Here is a 17,285-nt window from a genome sequence, read left to right on the forward strand (position 1 = left end):
TACATATTTGAAGATTTTGATTATATTTTGTATGCTATGTAATATGACTTTATCTTCAGGACGTACGAGCCAAGGGACAGTCTTAAGTAGACAGATTCTATGGCATCGGCCACAAGATTCAATAAATAAAGTGTTCCGTGAGAAATGTGATTCAAGTGGTAGATAATTTTTAAACACGTAAAGAAAGCATCCCCACTAGGACTAGTTAGGGATAGAAGAACATTTTGGTTGTCAAACTACATGAGAAGTACATTTAGTACTCGAGAAATATGGAACTACTTTGATTTGATACATTTTTAATATATTTTAACATTTACTTGTGGTGATGATATGTATCTAATTTATCATATTTTAATTTGTTATAGTTGTTAAAAACATAAAATTACACATTAAAAAAACATAATGGCATGCCAAAAAAAATAAAACATACTTGAAAATCCTGATGTGTATTTTTTAACAAACGGGTATATATCCCCAAAACCTGTCACATTTGCCATTCCTTAGGACTATGCACACATTAGAAACCGGCCCGGACAGGAAACCATAATAAAAAGAAGAAAAACAAGGACCGAAGACCGGACCGTGACATTATCATAACAATAGCTAACCGCGTGACTAACCAAAACAAAACGCGTGTTATATTTATCTAACGAAGTAGTTCAAGCGCTTTCGTCAACGTCTCTTTAAACCTAACGACATCAAGCTTCACATCTTGTTTATCCATATATGTAGATCTATAAGCTTCCCATCCTTGCCTTTGTATCGAATACGGATCGTCGAACACTGAATGGTTAAGTGGATACTGGTCGGTTAAAGTACTCTCCTCTTTGCTTACCTTGTACTCCAAGTAACTCAATCCCATTCCCTTTGCAGGCTCACCATAAAATGTTTTAGCCATCCACTCCATATTCCCCAATGGAACCACTTGTATAAACACACCATTTTCTGGCATAAAAACTATGTTGGTTAGCCCTGCTCCATGAACTCCCATCATCACATCACACGAGTTCACGAGCCTCGATGTCTGCTTTAGATTTGCGCTCATCTCGGTCACTATGACCTCGAATCCCATGGCTCGTGCGGTGGTAACCACATCTTTCACATTAGTAAAAGTCCGGGTTCTTTTCCTTGAAACTATTAGTAGCCGAGGCTTTCTAGTCGAGCCGTTGGTTAGTTTTATCGCGGTGGATCGCTCCAACGAATAAGAACTTCTCAAGAAGTTTCGGAAATTGTGAATTGAGTCCGTGTTTAGCTCTTTTTTATCGTCTTTTTCGAGCCCGAGTATCATACTTGGAAAGCAATGTACTTCATTTTCATGATCAATGTCAATGACTTCATACTTTGATAGTTTGTCCAAAATTTCTTGGAATTTGCTAGCCCATAAAGGTTTTTTATCCGCCACGAGAAACCGCACCTCTCGGTTAAACTTCCGAGAGGCTGTGTATAGTGGCATGATGGTGTCTGAAAAGGCGTGAAAGTGGTTCCCGCTATACCCGCCAATCGAAAAGACAACGGCGGGTACATTGTGAGTCTTGGTGCATTTGGGCATGGTTTCGGCTTGTTCTTGGATCGTTTGTATGGTGAAACTTGTAATATTTTGCATCGCGCCTTTGTCGCCTTTACGCGCATAGGGCTTTATCGTCCACGAGGAGTTTATGGTATCCGATGTTGACACGAAAATGGTTGAGGAATTCCCGTGAATCCTTATGTCACCGGTCATCTGGCATGTATCTGATCTTCGTTTCATTGTGTTGCATACTAGCTTTCTTTCCTTTGTTTCAACATCTATATACCATCATTTTAAAGTCAGTTTTTTTTTTGTCTCAACAACTATCTTTGATTCTTTATAGATTCATAAAAACCATTTATACCAAAATTTGAATGATACCTAATCATCTATAAAAATATAAATACTATTAGGTTCTTTTTATTAAATTTAATTACATATTAATATTATTTCTCTTTGGTTTAAAAAAAAGATAAAATCATTAATATGTTTATTTTTTTTTTGGTATTTATATATGACAATGTCATGAAATTCAAGAAAGAAGTTTATAAATCCCTTTTAACTTCTGGAAAGTAGAATCTGGTAGAGGATCCTGTACATTAATCCAGAAGTGTGAGAAGTGTATTATAACACTATATAACACCATGTCCATGATAGATGTATAGTGTTATATATTGTTATATGGTGTTATACGGTGTTTATATGGTGTTATATAGTGTTATAATACACTTCTTACACTTCTGAATTAATGTACACTATCCCTACCCAGTAGAACCTTTTCTATATATTAATGATGGTTACATCAATAATGATCTCGTTTAATACATAACCAATTTTAAGTAAAGTGTAGTTCAAAGCAAAACAAATTTTGAATAGAGAATTTAGGCGTCTTTTTCACTTCCACTATATATATGTCTAGCTTTCATACACCATGTTCAATTGTTTGTACGGTTCTTATGAATTTTTACTTAAAATATATTTTGTATTAAATGCGCACTTTGTATATACACCCATAACCAACGTATTACCAAATCATTTGTTGTTCGTAGAAAAACTATAATTTATGTTTGTTAGTTTTTGATGTCGTTTGATATTATTATGACCAAACGTATATGTTACTAGTAAATCGTCAGTTATATGTGCATACAGTTGACAACTATTAAAATCCATCAAGTTTTCTTATATTATCTTAAATTGAAACAAAACTAATAGTAACAACTATAAACTTTACGAAGTTTCTTACTTACATGGTCTTACAAGTTCTCTGGTTGTGTCTGTAATGATCACCGATTCGAGTTCCTCTAATATCATCATTCTCAATCGTACTACAAACAGCAAGAGAATTCATTTATAAAAAATACCGTCAAACTGTGTAAAAAATACCAAAATTTATGTAAATTTCTATCTAGTTACTTGTTTTTTTCTTGTGTGTACGCGTGTGTAAGTATAATCTGTATATACGTGTACGCGTGTGTAAATGCATACGCATCATGCATTGCACCAAACTACGACGTGAAGCAATCAAGCAATATATAAAATTCGAAAAGATACGTTTACAAGTACTTACAAACATATGAAGGCCCCGGGTATGACTTGAACACGACACACAAGCAGCATACGACTATAAGACAATTAACCAAGGCACCATATCCAACTCGTTTTCGGTCATGTTGACTGAAGCTTCGAGCAAATATATCGTGGTATTGCATAATGCCAATACGGTTGTGATCAAAGCTATAAACATATATGTGTAACTAGCAATATATATACATCTTAAGTGGCCTGCAAGAAAGAATAATGAGGAATTTGTTTATCAATGATTGCTCCCCACGATTTCAGTATATCTGATAGTTGACTTCATAATTTAACCTACCTCTGATATTAGGTGGTTTTAGACTTTGTATAAAAAACAAATGACTTGTTAGTTACATATATACACATCAATATCAACCTATTGAATACTTTATTGTTGTTTAATTTTTTTATCAATATGCGACTAAATAACGTGTATACTTTTGAATAACTTTAATAAATAAATTCCAAAATTAACTACAACCTATTACAAAAAAATTCCGAAAATATCGAATGTAAACTACACCGATTAATTAATTTTTGTCCAATTATAAAATAAACTACAAATTTATTATAATTTCAAGTTATTGGTCATATTTTCTTAGTCTTTTGGTGACAAACCTTACTTGGTGTTGTTTGCATGCCAGGGGCGTACCCACCCTAAGCCAAGGGTGGGCGGGCGCACCCCATAAAAAAATATTTTTTTAGTGTTATTTTTCGCCGGAAATCCCGACTGTACCCCTTGGAATTTTTCACCAGCACCCCTTGAAAATTTTCAACCGCCTCACTTATAAAAAGATATTATTAACCACTTATTCACTTAATTATTTAATCCAATCAGCCCAATCTGCAATCAATTTTTATTAACACAAGCCTAAACCCATTTTCAAATAACCCAAACCCATCCACTTATTCCATTTTCAAATCCCGCCCCCAAAAAAACTCCCAGCGACTTGACGCCACTGCTCACGACCTGGTGCCTTTTTTTACCAGAAAAACCAAAATTCCAGTTGGACCGACCCATATTACGTCAGAATTCCAATATAGAACTAGTATGGTTTATTTATTTATTTATTTATTTATTTATTTATTTTGTTTTATGTGATTATTAGGAGAAAATATAGATGTGTAAGGGTTTAATCTTTATATATATATATATATTTTTTTGACTTTTTTTGTTGTTCTAGACTTGTAGTTAAATGATTTTGTTGTTTTATTTATAGTTTTGTTTGTTTAAATGATTAGTTACAAGTAATCAACATTTAGGGCATGTTTGGCTAAGCTTATTATAGTTAAAAGGGACTTTTGGAAAAGGACTTTTTGAAAAGGACTTTTTGAAAAGGAGTTTTAAAAAAAAGTGTTTGGATTAGCTTATTGATGTAAAATGACTAAAATGGGCATTCTTTTAGACATAAGGGGGTAAAGAAGGGATATATTGGTAATTTGTAGTTTGAAAAGTTAAAAGCTGGCCAAAAAGTCACAATATTGTGACTTCTTGAAACCTCCTTTTTCTTTTTTGCAAAAAGCCATTTCTAAAAGGACTTTTGGCTTAGCCAAACACAAAAACAACTTATTGGTTTTTTGGATAAGTCAATAAGCCAATAAGTTGTTTTGAAAAGCTTAGCCAAACATGCCCTTAATATCAGGGCTTGAATGTTTAAAAATATAATTGAAAGTTATGGGCTATGGTTGAACATGATTGTTTATTTTGTTTAAGTGTTTAGTGTTGTTTTATGAACTTATGGAGCAAATTATATGTGTTAGGAACAATGAGTAAGAATGCAATGAACTTATGGAGTGTTTAGTATCTTTAGATGATATTTTGGATATATTTAAAAAAAAAAACCTTTAGGGCACAATTTTAAATGCGATTGTAATTTGTAATGACGTTTGACGTGTTTTTGATTATTTATAAATTTTAGTTTAATGTTCTTTTGTCTTACATGATCGTACCCGATCCGCTATGAACCGATATTTTTATACAGTTGGGGGTCTAAAATCTTTGAAAATATTTCGCACCCCCAGGAAAAAATTCCTGGGTCCGCCACTATTGCATGCATTGCTATAGAGTGTACTTATTGCATTTTATTGTATTGTGATTTGTTGATTTAAGTAAATGATTATTGTTTTATTTTATAAGTAATATAAGTAAGAATCAAAAAAACTTTTTGTGATTTGTAGTTTTTTTTAGAAATGTAAATCCATTTCTAAAAAAACTAATGTCTTTAATTTCGGTCACAATTTTGTATACTAATGTAAATCCATTTCTAAAAATACTAATATCTTTTTCAACTTTACAAAAATAAGTAAACGAAATTTGTATATATATATATATATATATATATATATTTAGTTAATAAATTCATTTGATTCAATTACGAATTATTTTATAACATTAATCTTCTCAGTTCGGCTCATATCTCATACAAATGGATGAAAGTAATGTTACTTTGTTAAACAATCTTGATTGGAGATCCAAGCTGTTTACCATCAAAATCAAGGTTTTAAGACTTTGGATTCGTGTGAATCCAAAGAGAGAAGGAGAAACCCTTGGTATTGAAATGGTGGTCATGGATGAGCAGGTTGGTTTGAATGTCATTTGCTTTTTAAAATGTAGCTTAATTTTTATATTGTTGTCTATACTTACCATTTTTATTTTGGTTTTTTTATTAGGGTACCAGGATGCAGGCAACTGTTTGGAGCAAGTTTATGAAAAAACATGAATTTTTGCTTAATAAAAACGAGTCTTATTACATTTATAAATCTCAACTTTCTGTCATTAAGTCAAATTTCAAACACTTTGATAAGGAACATGCTATTAGCTTAAACTTTGATACATCTGTTAAAAAGTGTGAGAACTTTGATGGAAGTTTATATGGTATTCGGTTAGCATCTTTTGAGTCCATTAAAGTCGGTGAAGTCGATGTCAAGTATCGAGTTGGTTTGTACTTCATCATATATAATAACAACATCCTAAATTAAGAAATATATAAATATAGATTATTTTTTAAATTTTTATTTTTTGTGTTGATTACATTTTTTATTAATCAATTTTTTTTTTGTCAGATTTTATTGGATATGTAGATGAGTGGTCTGAACCAGAGATGACCAAAACGAAGATGGGAAAAGATAGCAAATACATGAACTTGCAATTGCTGGATGAAAAGTCTATTAATTAAATTCTAATTTAATTTCATTGTAACTGTAGTGTTATATATTTTTTATTACATGATATCCTCTGATATGTTTAATTTCTATTTATGTAGAGGTATCAAGTTAAACTGCACTTTATGGGATGAGTACTGTGATGAGATGTTTGGTTACATTCAGAGCCATAAAGAAGAAGTTCATGTTGTTCTGCTTGTGCAGTTTGGTAGTTTCAACAAGTATAAAGGTATTAACTCATTAAATACTTTTTAAATTTTATAAATTTTTTTTATGATTTACGAACTTGAATATCCTAATATCTGATATTAATTTTTTTACACAGGGAAGACAACGTTATCTAATGCTTTCCATATAACAAGGCTGTTTATCAATGCTGACATAGAGGAGATTCGTTCATTTAGAACAAAGTAAACAGTTTATAAAATAATATGAACTACTTATTGATGTTGTTAACTTTTTTTGCTTCCATTATTGTAAACAGGTTTGTTGAGAAGATATGTAAAACATCTTCTAATGGTCAGAAATCAGTTGGTTCATCTGGAAGCATAAGCGTTGCGGATGACTTTTTAGTGAAGCATCCGTTTTCCAATTTCCGTGATATTATGCTCTTGGATAAGGTTTGTCTCTACTTTTTAATATTTTAAATAAATACATTAAACAAAATTGTTTCACAAATTCATTTTTATAACTATAATTTCTTACATATAATTTCAGCCTTGTGAGATCATAGTTCTTGGTACAATCAAACTTACTACAGTCAAGTACCCGATACTACACGGTTTAGTGGCTTAACCATGGGTTAGCTACCCATGAAATGTTTTGAATGAACTAATGTATTTGAAACTTACTTGACTTTAAAACTGAAACTGTGAATTCGCCAACCTTTTTGATACACTTTTGGGGTGTTTGTTTTTCAGAAAAACCTCTTCTGACCTCTTATGTCTGCGCCGCATAGATCACGCGCAGACGTTTAGCTCTTCAGACTGTTTGTTTTCTAGAAGACATATCATTAAAAAATGTGTTCAAACCTCTGCGCGTCCTCTTCCCCAGGCAGACACGGTCCAATGTCTTCCCACCTCTTCCAACTCTTACAACCCTTTCTTAGGGGTGTGAATTTCTGACACGACCCGAAAACACAACACGAACCTAACACGAAATTTGCGGGTTTGGGCTTAGTCTAAACGGGTTCGGGTCAGTTTCAGGTTGAACCCGCAAAGCCATTTAGCTAAACGGGTCAGGTTCGGGTCAACCCGGTCGGGTTGGCGGGTTGACCCGTTTAACTGATTTATATTAAAATTATATTTTTACAATATGTTTTATGTCAAAAATTTGATTAGGAGTGTAATTTTATGTCATAAATATAACTTGAAAATAGAAATTGACATAATATTTTATGATTTCAATTTAATTTTATTATATAAATTGGTGTTTTTGTAGTAGATATTAATTTTAATATATTAATTTGCTGAAAAAAAATTAAAAAAGTACATCGGTTTGACAGTTACTGTACGCTAAAGATTTGTATAGTATAAAGCGTTAAACAGTCTCACTGATAATGTGTCGATAGGTTTTTACACATTTAGTAGGTTTGTTCGGGATATAAACATAAATCTTTACTTACTTATTTCGTGGGGAACACTACTTGGATATATAGGTAACACCTGAAATCTCATTTGAAAGATTCCTCTTTCCGAAATACTAGGTCTTTATACTCAGTGATATCTGGGGTATTATTCCGGGACTTCTGCTGAATGGAAGTTCTGACCTAGTCCCCGAATTGTCACACCCCCAAAATTACCACCTAGGGAGTGTCCCTGCTAGGCCGACTAGCAATGAGCCACCAATTACATTGAATCACAAGTTTGAAATAAAACTTCATTATTTAAAGATACTGAAATCCCAACATAAGTTATTCAAAAACCATAAGTTTAGCGGAAGCGTTAATGTATCGTAATATAAATGTTATCCAATCAATCATAGTAAACAAATGTCTAATAATAAATCCATCAAGCAACCATGACCACTCGCGCCCTCCAGCCAGCAAGTTCCTGCTTTCCAAGTACCTAAGGACCTGCGAGCATGTAACACGTGTATCAGACAAAGCTGGCGAGTTCACAGTTTTAGAAAACGTTTGATTACCCGTTGTATATAAAATAGTTCAATACCCAATGCAAGTAATATTGTTAATATCTCATTTCCAAACACGGACGGCTCCTGAAATACATGACTGCCCTTCCCACGTACTCCTATCTAGTACTGGGCCAGACTGGGTCATTAGTTCACCTCCGTCCTCTACAGGCACGGGGTGAGGGTGCCAAACCTAAGTAGCGCTACTAACTAATACCCGATGAGGGACTTACAAATGATGATAGGTGAGAATATTAACCAATATACTCGTTTTTACCCAAAGACTCATTCCCCCCATGGAATACCCACTGACTGTCCCCAACCACTGGGACGCATGCTCGAATGTAGTGAACTCACCTGGGATTGCTCGGTAGAATTAATTACTCTTTTAACAACAGTGATTTACCAAGCCCTATGATAGTTACACATAACAGTCAGTTTGCATACAAGCACAACACGTATCATTTCTCATTTAATCATTCGACACATTAGTCATCTTTCGATTCACAGTTATCATTCGACAACAACAATTATGTTTCGGTACACTCATCTTTCGAACACAACGGATATGTTTCGATACACTCATCTTTCGATCATAATATATATATGTTTCGGTACACTCATCTTTCGATCACAACAGATATGTTTCGAACCAACTGCTATGTTTCGAACCAAGTGTTATGTTTCGAACGTGCCAGTTATCCTTCGACTACCACAGTTATCTTTCGGTTACACTTAACAATTAACAATCAATTACAGCATCTTTCGGTTACAGAAACCCTAATCATACGATCCAGCAATCACGTTTTGTGTTTTCACCAGGAGTCGGTCTGTGAACGTGTGTGAATGAGTGCATACTTGTGCTCTAATGTACGATGTAATGTTCAAACAGATCATGATAACCGAACAACAATAATCAATAGCCTATCCGATTGGCTAGAATACAACCGATTAACCCTAGTCCGGTTCTACAACGACCCGAACCCATTCACCAAATTAACCCTAATCGATTGAAACAAGAACGTGGAACAATAACATCAATCAACATTATATCACAGAAATCGTCAATCAATCACCTACCTGTTAAACCCTAGTTCCATGCATGAACTATCTATCAAACAAGATCATGTAATTGAGAGCATCACATAGGAACAATATGCAAAGGATTATACTAACCGAATGATGGATGAGAATATGATGATGAACACAACAGGAGGTTCCTGATTTCTGCCGTCGCCCAAAAGGTTTCTAGGGTTTGGAATTGTTCGATTGACTCTATGCCTTCTACGTAACTGCTGTTTAATATAGGTGGGGGTTTGGGCCGGTAACGAGTTGGGCCGAAAGTTAAGGCCTCACATCGAAGGATTGGGTCTTGGCTCGAAGGATCCTTCTTAGTCCGAAGGATTGTCGAAGGGTCCTATCCTGGGTCGAAGGATAGATCTTGGGTCGAAGGTTATGTTTCGTGATCCTTCGAAGGCTGGATCTTTCGGTTATATGATCCTTCGAAGGTTGGACCTTTCGGTCGAAGGATCTTTGGTTGAAAGATGTCTTAGCAAAATCCAGTATTCCAATACGTTACTCATTAACAAGTACAGGTTTGCAACATATACTCACTAACACACTGATCTAGGATATGTAAATACAACAAAGGAGTCGGGGAATAGGATAATACTAACCTCAAGAAGTCGGGTTGTCACATCATCCCCAACTTGAAAGAAATTTCGTCCCGAAATTTGGCAAGCAGGTACAAGAGAGTGAAGTGACGATTCAAGATTGTTGCGGATTTTCCTCAGGTGTTACATCATCCCCAACTTGAAGAGGAATCTCGTCCCGAGATTCACTAGTTTTGCTTGACTCTGCCTTGTCTTTGGGAAAGAGGTGAGGGTACTTTAGTTTCATCTGATCCTCGCGTTCCCACGTGAACTCCGGTCCACGCCTTGAATTCCAACGAACCCTAACAATCGGAATTCGACTGTGTTTACGCACCTTGACCTCCCGATCCATGATTTCAATAGGCTCTTCAACAAACTGCAGCTTGTCATCCAACTTGAGCTCTTGAAATGGCACAACCAGTGTCTCATCAACCAGACACTTCTTTAGTTGCGAAACATGAAAGACATTGTGAACATTACCTAATTCCGCAGGTAACTCGAGTCTGTAAGCGACTTTACCGATCCGCTCAAGAATTTTGAATGGCCCAATGTAACGTGGATTAAGCTTGCCACGCTTCCCAAAGCGTACAACGCCCTTCCACGGTGAAACTTTCAACATAACCCGATCATTAACTTCGAACTCTAAAGGCTTTCTACGCTTGTTAGCATAACTTTTCTGACGATCACGCGCTGCTGCCATACGATCCCTTATCCGAGCTATATTTTGCGAAGTTTCCAGAATGAGTTCAGGACCTGTGAGTTGACTGTCACCTACTTCCGCCCAACAGAGAGGAGAACGACATTTCCGCCCATACAATGCTTCGAACGGAGCTGCCTGAATACTTGTGTGGTAGCTGTTGTTGTAGGAGAACTCTATTAACGGCAAGTGTCTTTCCCATCCCTTCCCAAAATCGATCACACATGCCCGCAGCATGTCTTCAAGTGTCTGAATAGTGCGCTCACTCTGACCATCCGTCTGTGGGTGGTAAGCGGTGCTCATATCAAGTTTCGAACCGAACAATTTGTGCATAGACTGCCATAATTCAGAAGTAAAGCGCGGATCTCGATCTGAGATGATAGAAGTTGGCACTCCGTGCCGAGCAACTACCTCCTTAAGATATACTGCTGCAAGCTGCGAAAACTTATCTGTTTCCTTGATTGCTAGAAAATGTGCCGATTTCGTGAGTCGATCAACAATCACCCATATAGTGTCATTTCCAGCCTGAGTTCTTGGTAATCCAGTAACGAAATCCATAGCGATCTGTTCCCACTTCCACTTAGGTATTTCTGGCTGCTGTAGTAGACCCGAAGGCTTCTGGTGTTCCGCTTTAACTCTAGCACAAGTTAAGCATTTACTCACGTACGTGGCGATGAGGGCTTTCATATTCGGCCACCAATACATAACCTTAAGATCGTGATACATCTTGTCCGATCCCGGGTGAATAGAATATCGTGACTTGTGTGCTTCATCCATTACAAGTTCTCTAAGATCACCAAACAGAGGAACCCATACTCTTCCCATGATGTAGTAGATACCGTCAGATCTCTGTTCAAACTGTTTTTCCATACCGCGCAAACCCTCAGTTTTAATGTTCTCTTCCTTCAATGCCTCAGTCTGGGCCGTACGAATCCTATCAGGAAGGCTGGAATGGATAGTGAGCTGTAATGCGCGAACGCGTTTAGGTTTCGTTTCTTTGCGGCTAAGTGCATCCGCCACAACGTTAGCTTTACCTGGGTGATATTTGATGGCACACTCGTAATCATTGAACAATTCTACCCAACGACGCTGTCGCATATTCAATTCTCTTTGGTCGAAGATATGCTGAAGGCTCTTGTGGTCGGTGTAGATTGTGCATTTCGTACCGTATAAATAGTGCCTCCAGATCTTTAGCGCAAACACTACTGCTCCTAACTCCAAGTCATGTGTCGTGTAGTTCCTCTCGTGAACCTTCAACTGTCGAGAAGCGTAAGCTATCACTTTCTCGCGTTGCATCAACACGCAACCGAGACCCTGAATCGAAGCATCACAATAAACTACAAAATCCTCAGTGCCATCCGGTAGAGATAAGATTGGTGCGCTGCATAACCTTTGTTTCAAAAGCTGGAAAGCATCCTCCTGTTTCGTCCCCCAAGAGTAAACTACTTTCTTCTGTGTTAACGAGGTGAGTGGCTGTGCAATCTTTGAGAAGTTCTGAATGAAACGGCGATAATACCCTGCTAGACCGAGAAATTGCCGCACCTCCGAAGGGTTCTTTGGTGCCGCCCAATTTCTAATGGCGTCAACTTTGGCAGGATCCACATGTATGCCTACCTCATTGACTATATGCCCCAGAAAATGTACCTCCCGTATCCAAAAATCACACTTAGAAAACTTTGCGTACAACTGCTCCCTCCTCAGGAGTTCTAGGATAAGGCGTAGGTGCCGCTCGTGATCCTCCTTGTTCTTGGAGTAAATTAGAATGTCGTCAATAAAAACGATAACGAAGTCGTCAAGGTATGGCTTGCACACGCGGTTCATGAGGTCCATGAAAACCGCTGGTGCGTTGGTTAACCCGAATGGCATAACCAAGAACTCATAGTGACCGTATCGCGTCCGAAACGCGGTTTTGGGAACGTCTTCCTCTCTGACTCGCACTTGATGATAACCAGACCTTAAGTCGATCTTAGAGTAAAAGCTCGACCCTTGTAACTGGTCAAACAGGTCGTCAATACGAGGCAAAGGATAACGGTTTTTGATCGTCATCTTGTTGAGCTCGCGATAATCTATACACATTCGTAAGGACCCGTCCTTCTTCTTCACAAATAAGACTGGGGCTCCCCAGGGGGAAGAGCTAGGTCGGATGAAACCCCTATCCAACAGCTCTTGGAGTTGGTTTGATAATTCCTGCAGTTCTCCTGGCGCAAGACGATAAGGAGCACGAGCAACTGGGGCTGCCGCTGGGGCGAGGTCAATCTGGAATTCCACCTGACGATGTGGAGGTAAACCAGGAAGTTCCTCAGGAAATACGTCAGGATATTCCCGAACAACTGGAAGATCCTCGATCTTCCTTTCATCAGACGATGAATCGGTAACAAGAGCTAATATAGCAGGATAGCCCTTACGCAAATACTTCTGAGTCTTCATTGCCGAAACAATGCTAACTGGGGTCCCGCTGCGATGACCTTGAACTGATAGAAATTCCCCACTGGGAAGGGGAACACGTATGATCTTCTCCTTGCAGAGAATCTCTGCTTGATACTTGGACAACCAGTCCATACCAACGATCACGTCGAAGCTTCCAAGAGTAATAGGAATCAAGTCAATGTCGAAAACTTGACCCAGAAGATCGATTTTACACCCGAATAGAACATGTGTAGCTTCGATTGTTTTACCATTTGCGATTTCTACTATGTGTTTCATTACAAGAAGTGTAGGACTTAACCCTAATTGGGAGCTAAACTCTAAAGACACGTAACTCCAGTCGGCACCAGAATCAAATAAAATAGAAGCAATAACACCGTTTACTGAAAACGTACCAGTAACCACGTTGCCGTCGTTCCGCGCTTCCCCAGCTCCCAGCATAAACCCGCGCCCACGCGCAACATTACCCCCGTTGTTCCCTGCATTGTTATTCCCGTTACCACCCCCTGTGTTCTGTCTCAGCTGAGGGCAGTCTCGCTTGAAGTGCCCCTCGGCCCCACACTGATAACACCCTTTCTGATTACCCTGAGTTTGCTGAGGCTGTTGCCTACCCGCCTGCTGCGCTGGCTGCTGCTGAGCTGGAAGTGTGGTCCTACAATCCCTGGCCTTGTGCCCCGGTCGATTACACCGATAACAAACTCGAGTACACTGCCCCTTGTGATGAAAATCACACTTGCTGCACAAGGGTAGCTTCCCCGCATATGATCCCTGCCCTGATCTGTTACTCGAGTTCTGATTTACTGATGCCGTCTGACTGAAACTGCGGGTGCTGCCAGTATCCGTCTTCTTCTGAGGCTGTGCAGAGTTGGACCCCTTGTCCGCTTCGTTCCACTTACGTTTGCTATCAACAGCAGATGCAGTGGAAGTAGTGGCAGCTGTGGTAGTGCTAGAAATACGAGGTGGCAATGAGTCGCTCTCCACTTCCTGGTCAACGATCTTATGCGTCAATCTAACAATCTGAGTTAGGTTATTGAGGTTCGCCGTTGTAACTAAACCCTTCACCCGTGGAGGTAACCCCTTAATAAACAACTCGATTCTTCGGGACATGGGTCGGGACAGAGTCGGACACAAATCAGCTAACTCGTACGACCGCTTCACATACGCCTCAATTTCAGACCCCACCATTTTTAGATCGTAGTACTCATTCTCTAACTTCTGTATCTCGTCTCGAGGGCAATATTCCTCTCTCATCAGTTCCTTGAAATCATCCCACGTAGTGGCGTTCGCCGCCTCAATACCTAGCAGTTGGACCTGGGCATTCCACCAGGTCAAGGCACCATCCTGAAGCGTGCCTGCTGCAAACTTTACCCTATCCCCAACTGGGCAGTTACATATCGCAAACACTGACTCCGCCTTTTCGAACCAGCGTATAAGTCCTACAGCCCCTTCAGTGCCACTGAAGGTCTGTGGCTTGCAATCCATGAAAGTTTTAAAAGTGCAGACCGGTGGGTGAGGCTGGTTTTGTGGCGCCGGCTGACCTATTAACGAAAGAAAATAAACCAACAAGTAAGACTCAAGTTCACGATTCAAAGGAAAGAATGTCTGGTACATGTCATACCAGCCTGATAAGCTGCCAAGGCTGCAGCCACCTGGGCGTTGAGTAATGCCTCTAGCTCAGCTTGAGTCATATGGATTTCGCCTTGTCCGCCACCGCGGCCTCCACCACGCCCACCGCGTCCACCACGACGACCTCCACCACGTCCGTTCATGATTCTATAAGTATGGGAAGAAGTAACAAATTAACAGACCATTTCAGGCGAATGTCAAGTATTGCTATAGTATTCACAGTTTTCGAGGTTCTAATACAACATTGACTAACAACGCGGGATTCCTTTTTCACACTAGTCGAGATTTACTGGGACTCACATGCACCCCACGTTGTTATTATGTGTGCACCCATAATAATAACCTGATTTGCATGCTTATCTCAGTTCCTCCCTACTCATGTTAGAAGGTTTCCCCTAATTCATACAGTACGACCGTCGATATCACAACATAGATCATGTAAACACAAGAAGAGTCCTACTCTTAAAAACACGTAGTATGGACAGGTAGCATAATAATTCGTATTGTAATGGCATGTGTGCGTTCGAGTGTGATATCAATCATGAGTATGTACTAACTGTATTATACAATAGTAAACAAGAGACGAACCTTGCTGCCTGGAGCTGAGTGTCATGGTCCATGTCGTATCAGTATGTCGTATCAGTTCAGTTATAGTCTGGTTTTATAAAACATTTTTAAAACCAATTCACTATAACCAGTGGCTCTGATACCAAACTGTCACACCCCCAAAATTACCACCTAGGGAGTGTCCCTGCTAGGCGTGTGACGACTAGCAATGAGCCACCAATTACATTGAATCACAAGTTTGAAATAAAACTTCATTATTTAAAGATACTGAAATCCCAACATAAGTTATTCAAAAACCATAAGTTTAGCGGAAGCGTTAATGTATCGTAATATAAATGTTATCCAATCAATCATAGTAAACAAATGTCTAATAATAAATCCATCAAGCAACCATGACCACTCGCGCCCTCCAGCCAGCAAGTTCCTGCTTTCCAAGTACCTAAGGACCTGCGAGCATGTAACACGTGTATCAGACAAAGCTGGCGAGTTCACAGTTTTAGAAAACGTTTGATTACCCGTTGTATATAAAATAGTTCAATACCCAATGCAAGTAATATTGTTAATATCTCATTTCCAAACACGGACGGCTCCTGAAATACATGACTGCCCTTCCCACGTACTCCTATCTAGTACTGGGCCAGACTGGGTCATTAGTTCACCTCCGTCCTCTACAGGCACGGGGTGAGGGTGCCAAACCTAAGTAGCGCTACTAACTAATACCCGATGAGGGACTTACAAATGATGATAGGTGAGAATATTAACCAATATACTCGTTTTTACCCAAAGACTCATTCCCCCCATGGAATACCCACTGACTGTCCCCAACCACTGGGACGCATGCTCGAATGTAGTGAACTCACCTGGGATTGCTCGGTAGAATTAATTACTCTTTTAACAACAGTGATTTACCAAGCCCTATGATAGTTACACATAACAGTCAGTTTGCATACAAGCACAACACGTATCATTTCTCATTTAATCATTCGACACATTAGTCATCTTTCGATTCACAGTTATCATTCGACAACAACAGTTATGTTTCGGTACACTCATCTTTCGAACACAACGGATATGTTTCGATACACTCATCTTTCGATCATAATATATATATGTTTCGGTACACTCATCTTTCGATCACAACAGATATGTTTCGAACCAACTGCTATGTTTCGAACCAATTGCTATGTTTCGAACGTGCCAGTTATCCTTCGACTACCACAGTTATCTTTCGGTTACACTTAACAATTAACAATCAATTACAGCATCTTTCGGTTACAGAAACCCTAATCATACGATCCAGCAATCACGTTTTGTGTTTTCACCAGGAGTCGGTCTGTGAACGTGTGTGAATGAGTGCATACTTGTGCTCTAATGTACGATGTAATGTTCAAACAGATCATGATAACCGAACAACAATAATCAATAGCCTATCCGATTGGCTAGAATACAACCGATTAACCCTAGTCCGGTTCTACAACGACCCGAACCCATTCACCAAATTAACCCTAATCGATTGAAACAAGAACGTGGAACAATAACATCAATCAACATTATATCACAGAAATCGTCAATCAATCACCTACCTGTTAAACCCTAGCTCCATGCATGAACTATCTATCAAACAAGATCATGTAATTGAGAGCATCACATAGGAACAATATGCAAAGGATTATACTAACCGAATGATGGATGAGAATATGATGATGAACACAACAGGAGGTTCCTGATTTCTGCCGTCGCCCAAAAGGTTTCTAGGGTTTGGAATTGTTCGATTGACTCTATGCCTTCTACGTAACTGCTGTTTAATATAGGTGGGGGTTTGGGCCGGTAACGAGTTGGGCCGAAAGTTAAGGCCTCACATCGAAGGATTGGGTCTTGGCTCGAAGGATCCTTCTTAGTCCGAAGGATTGTCGAAGGGTCCTATCCTGGGTCGAAGGATAGATCT

The 17,285-nt window shown here is 38.7% G+C and overlaps 1 protein-coding gene across 1 annotated transcript; it reads right to left on the reverse strand.

The window, feature by feature from the left end:
• Nucleotides 1-427: 427 nt before the first annotated feature.
• Nucleotides 428-3,202, reverse strand: LOC110880061 (alpha-1,3-arabinosyltransferase XAT2). Its single transcript, XM_022128620.2, has 3 exons — nucleotides 3,075-3,202; nucleotides 2,755-2,832; nucleotides 428-1,785 (listed from the first exon to the last, which is right to left on the reverse strand). Exons 2-3 carry the CDS (start codon nucleotides 2,819-2,821, stop codon nucleotides 647-649), a joined length of 1,206 nt encoding a protein of 401 aa, XP_021984312.2. The 5' UTR covers nucleotides 2,822-2,832; nucleotides 3,075-3,202; the 3' UTR covers nucleotides 428-646.
• Between the last annotated feature and the right edge of the window lie 14,083 nt (nucleotides 3,203-17,285).

Source organism: Helianthus annuus, chromosome 1, assembly GCF_002127325.2.
Source record: "Helianthus annuus cultivar XRQ/B chromosome 1, HanXRQr2.0-SUNRISE, whole genome shotgun sequence".
NCBI classification, from domain to species: Eukaryota; Viridiplantae; Streptophyta; class Magnoliopsida; order Asterales; family Asteraceae; genus Helianthus; species Helianthus annuus.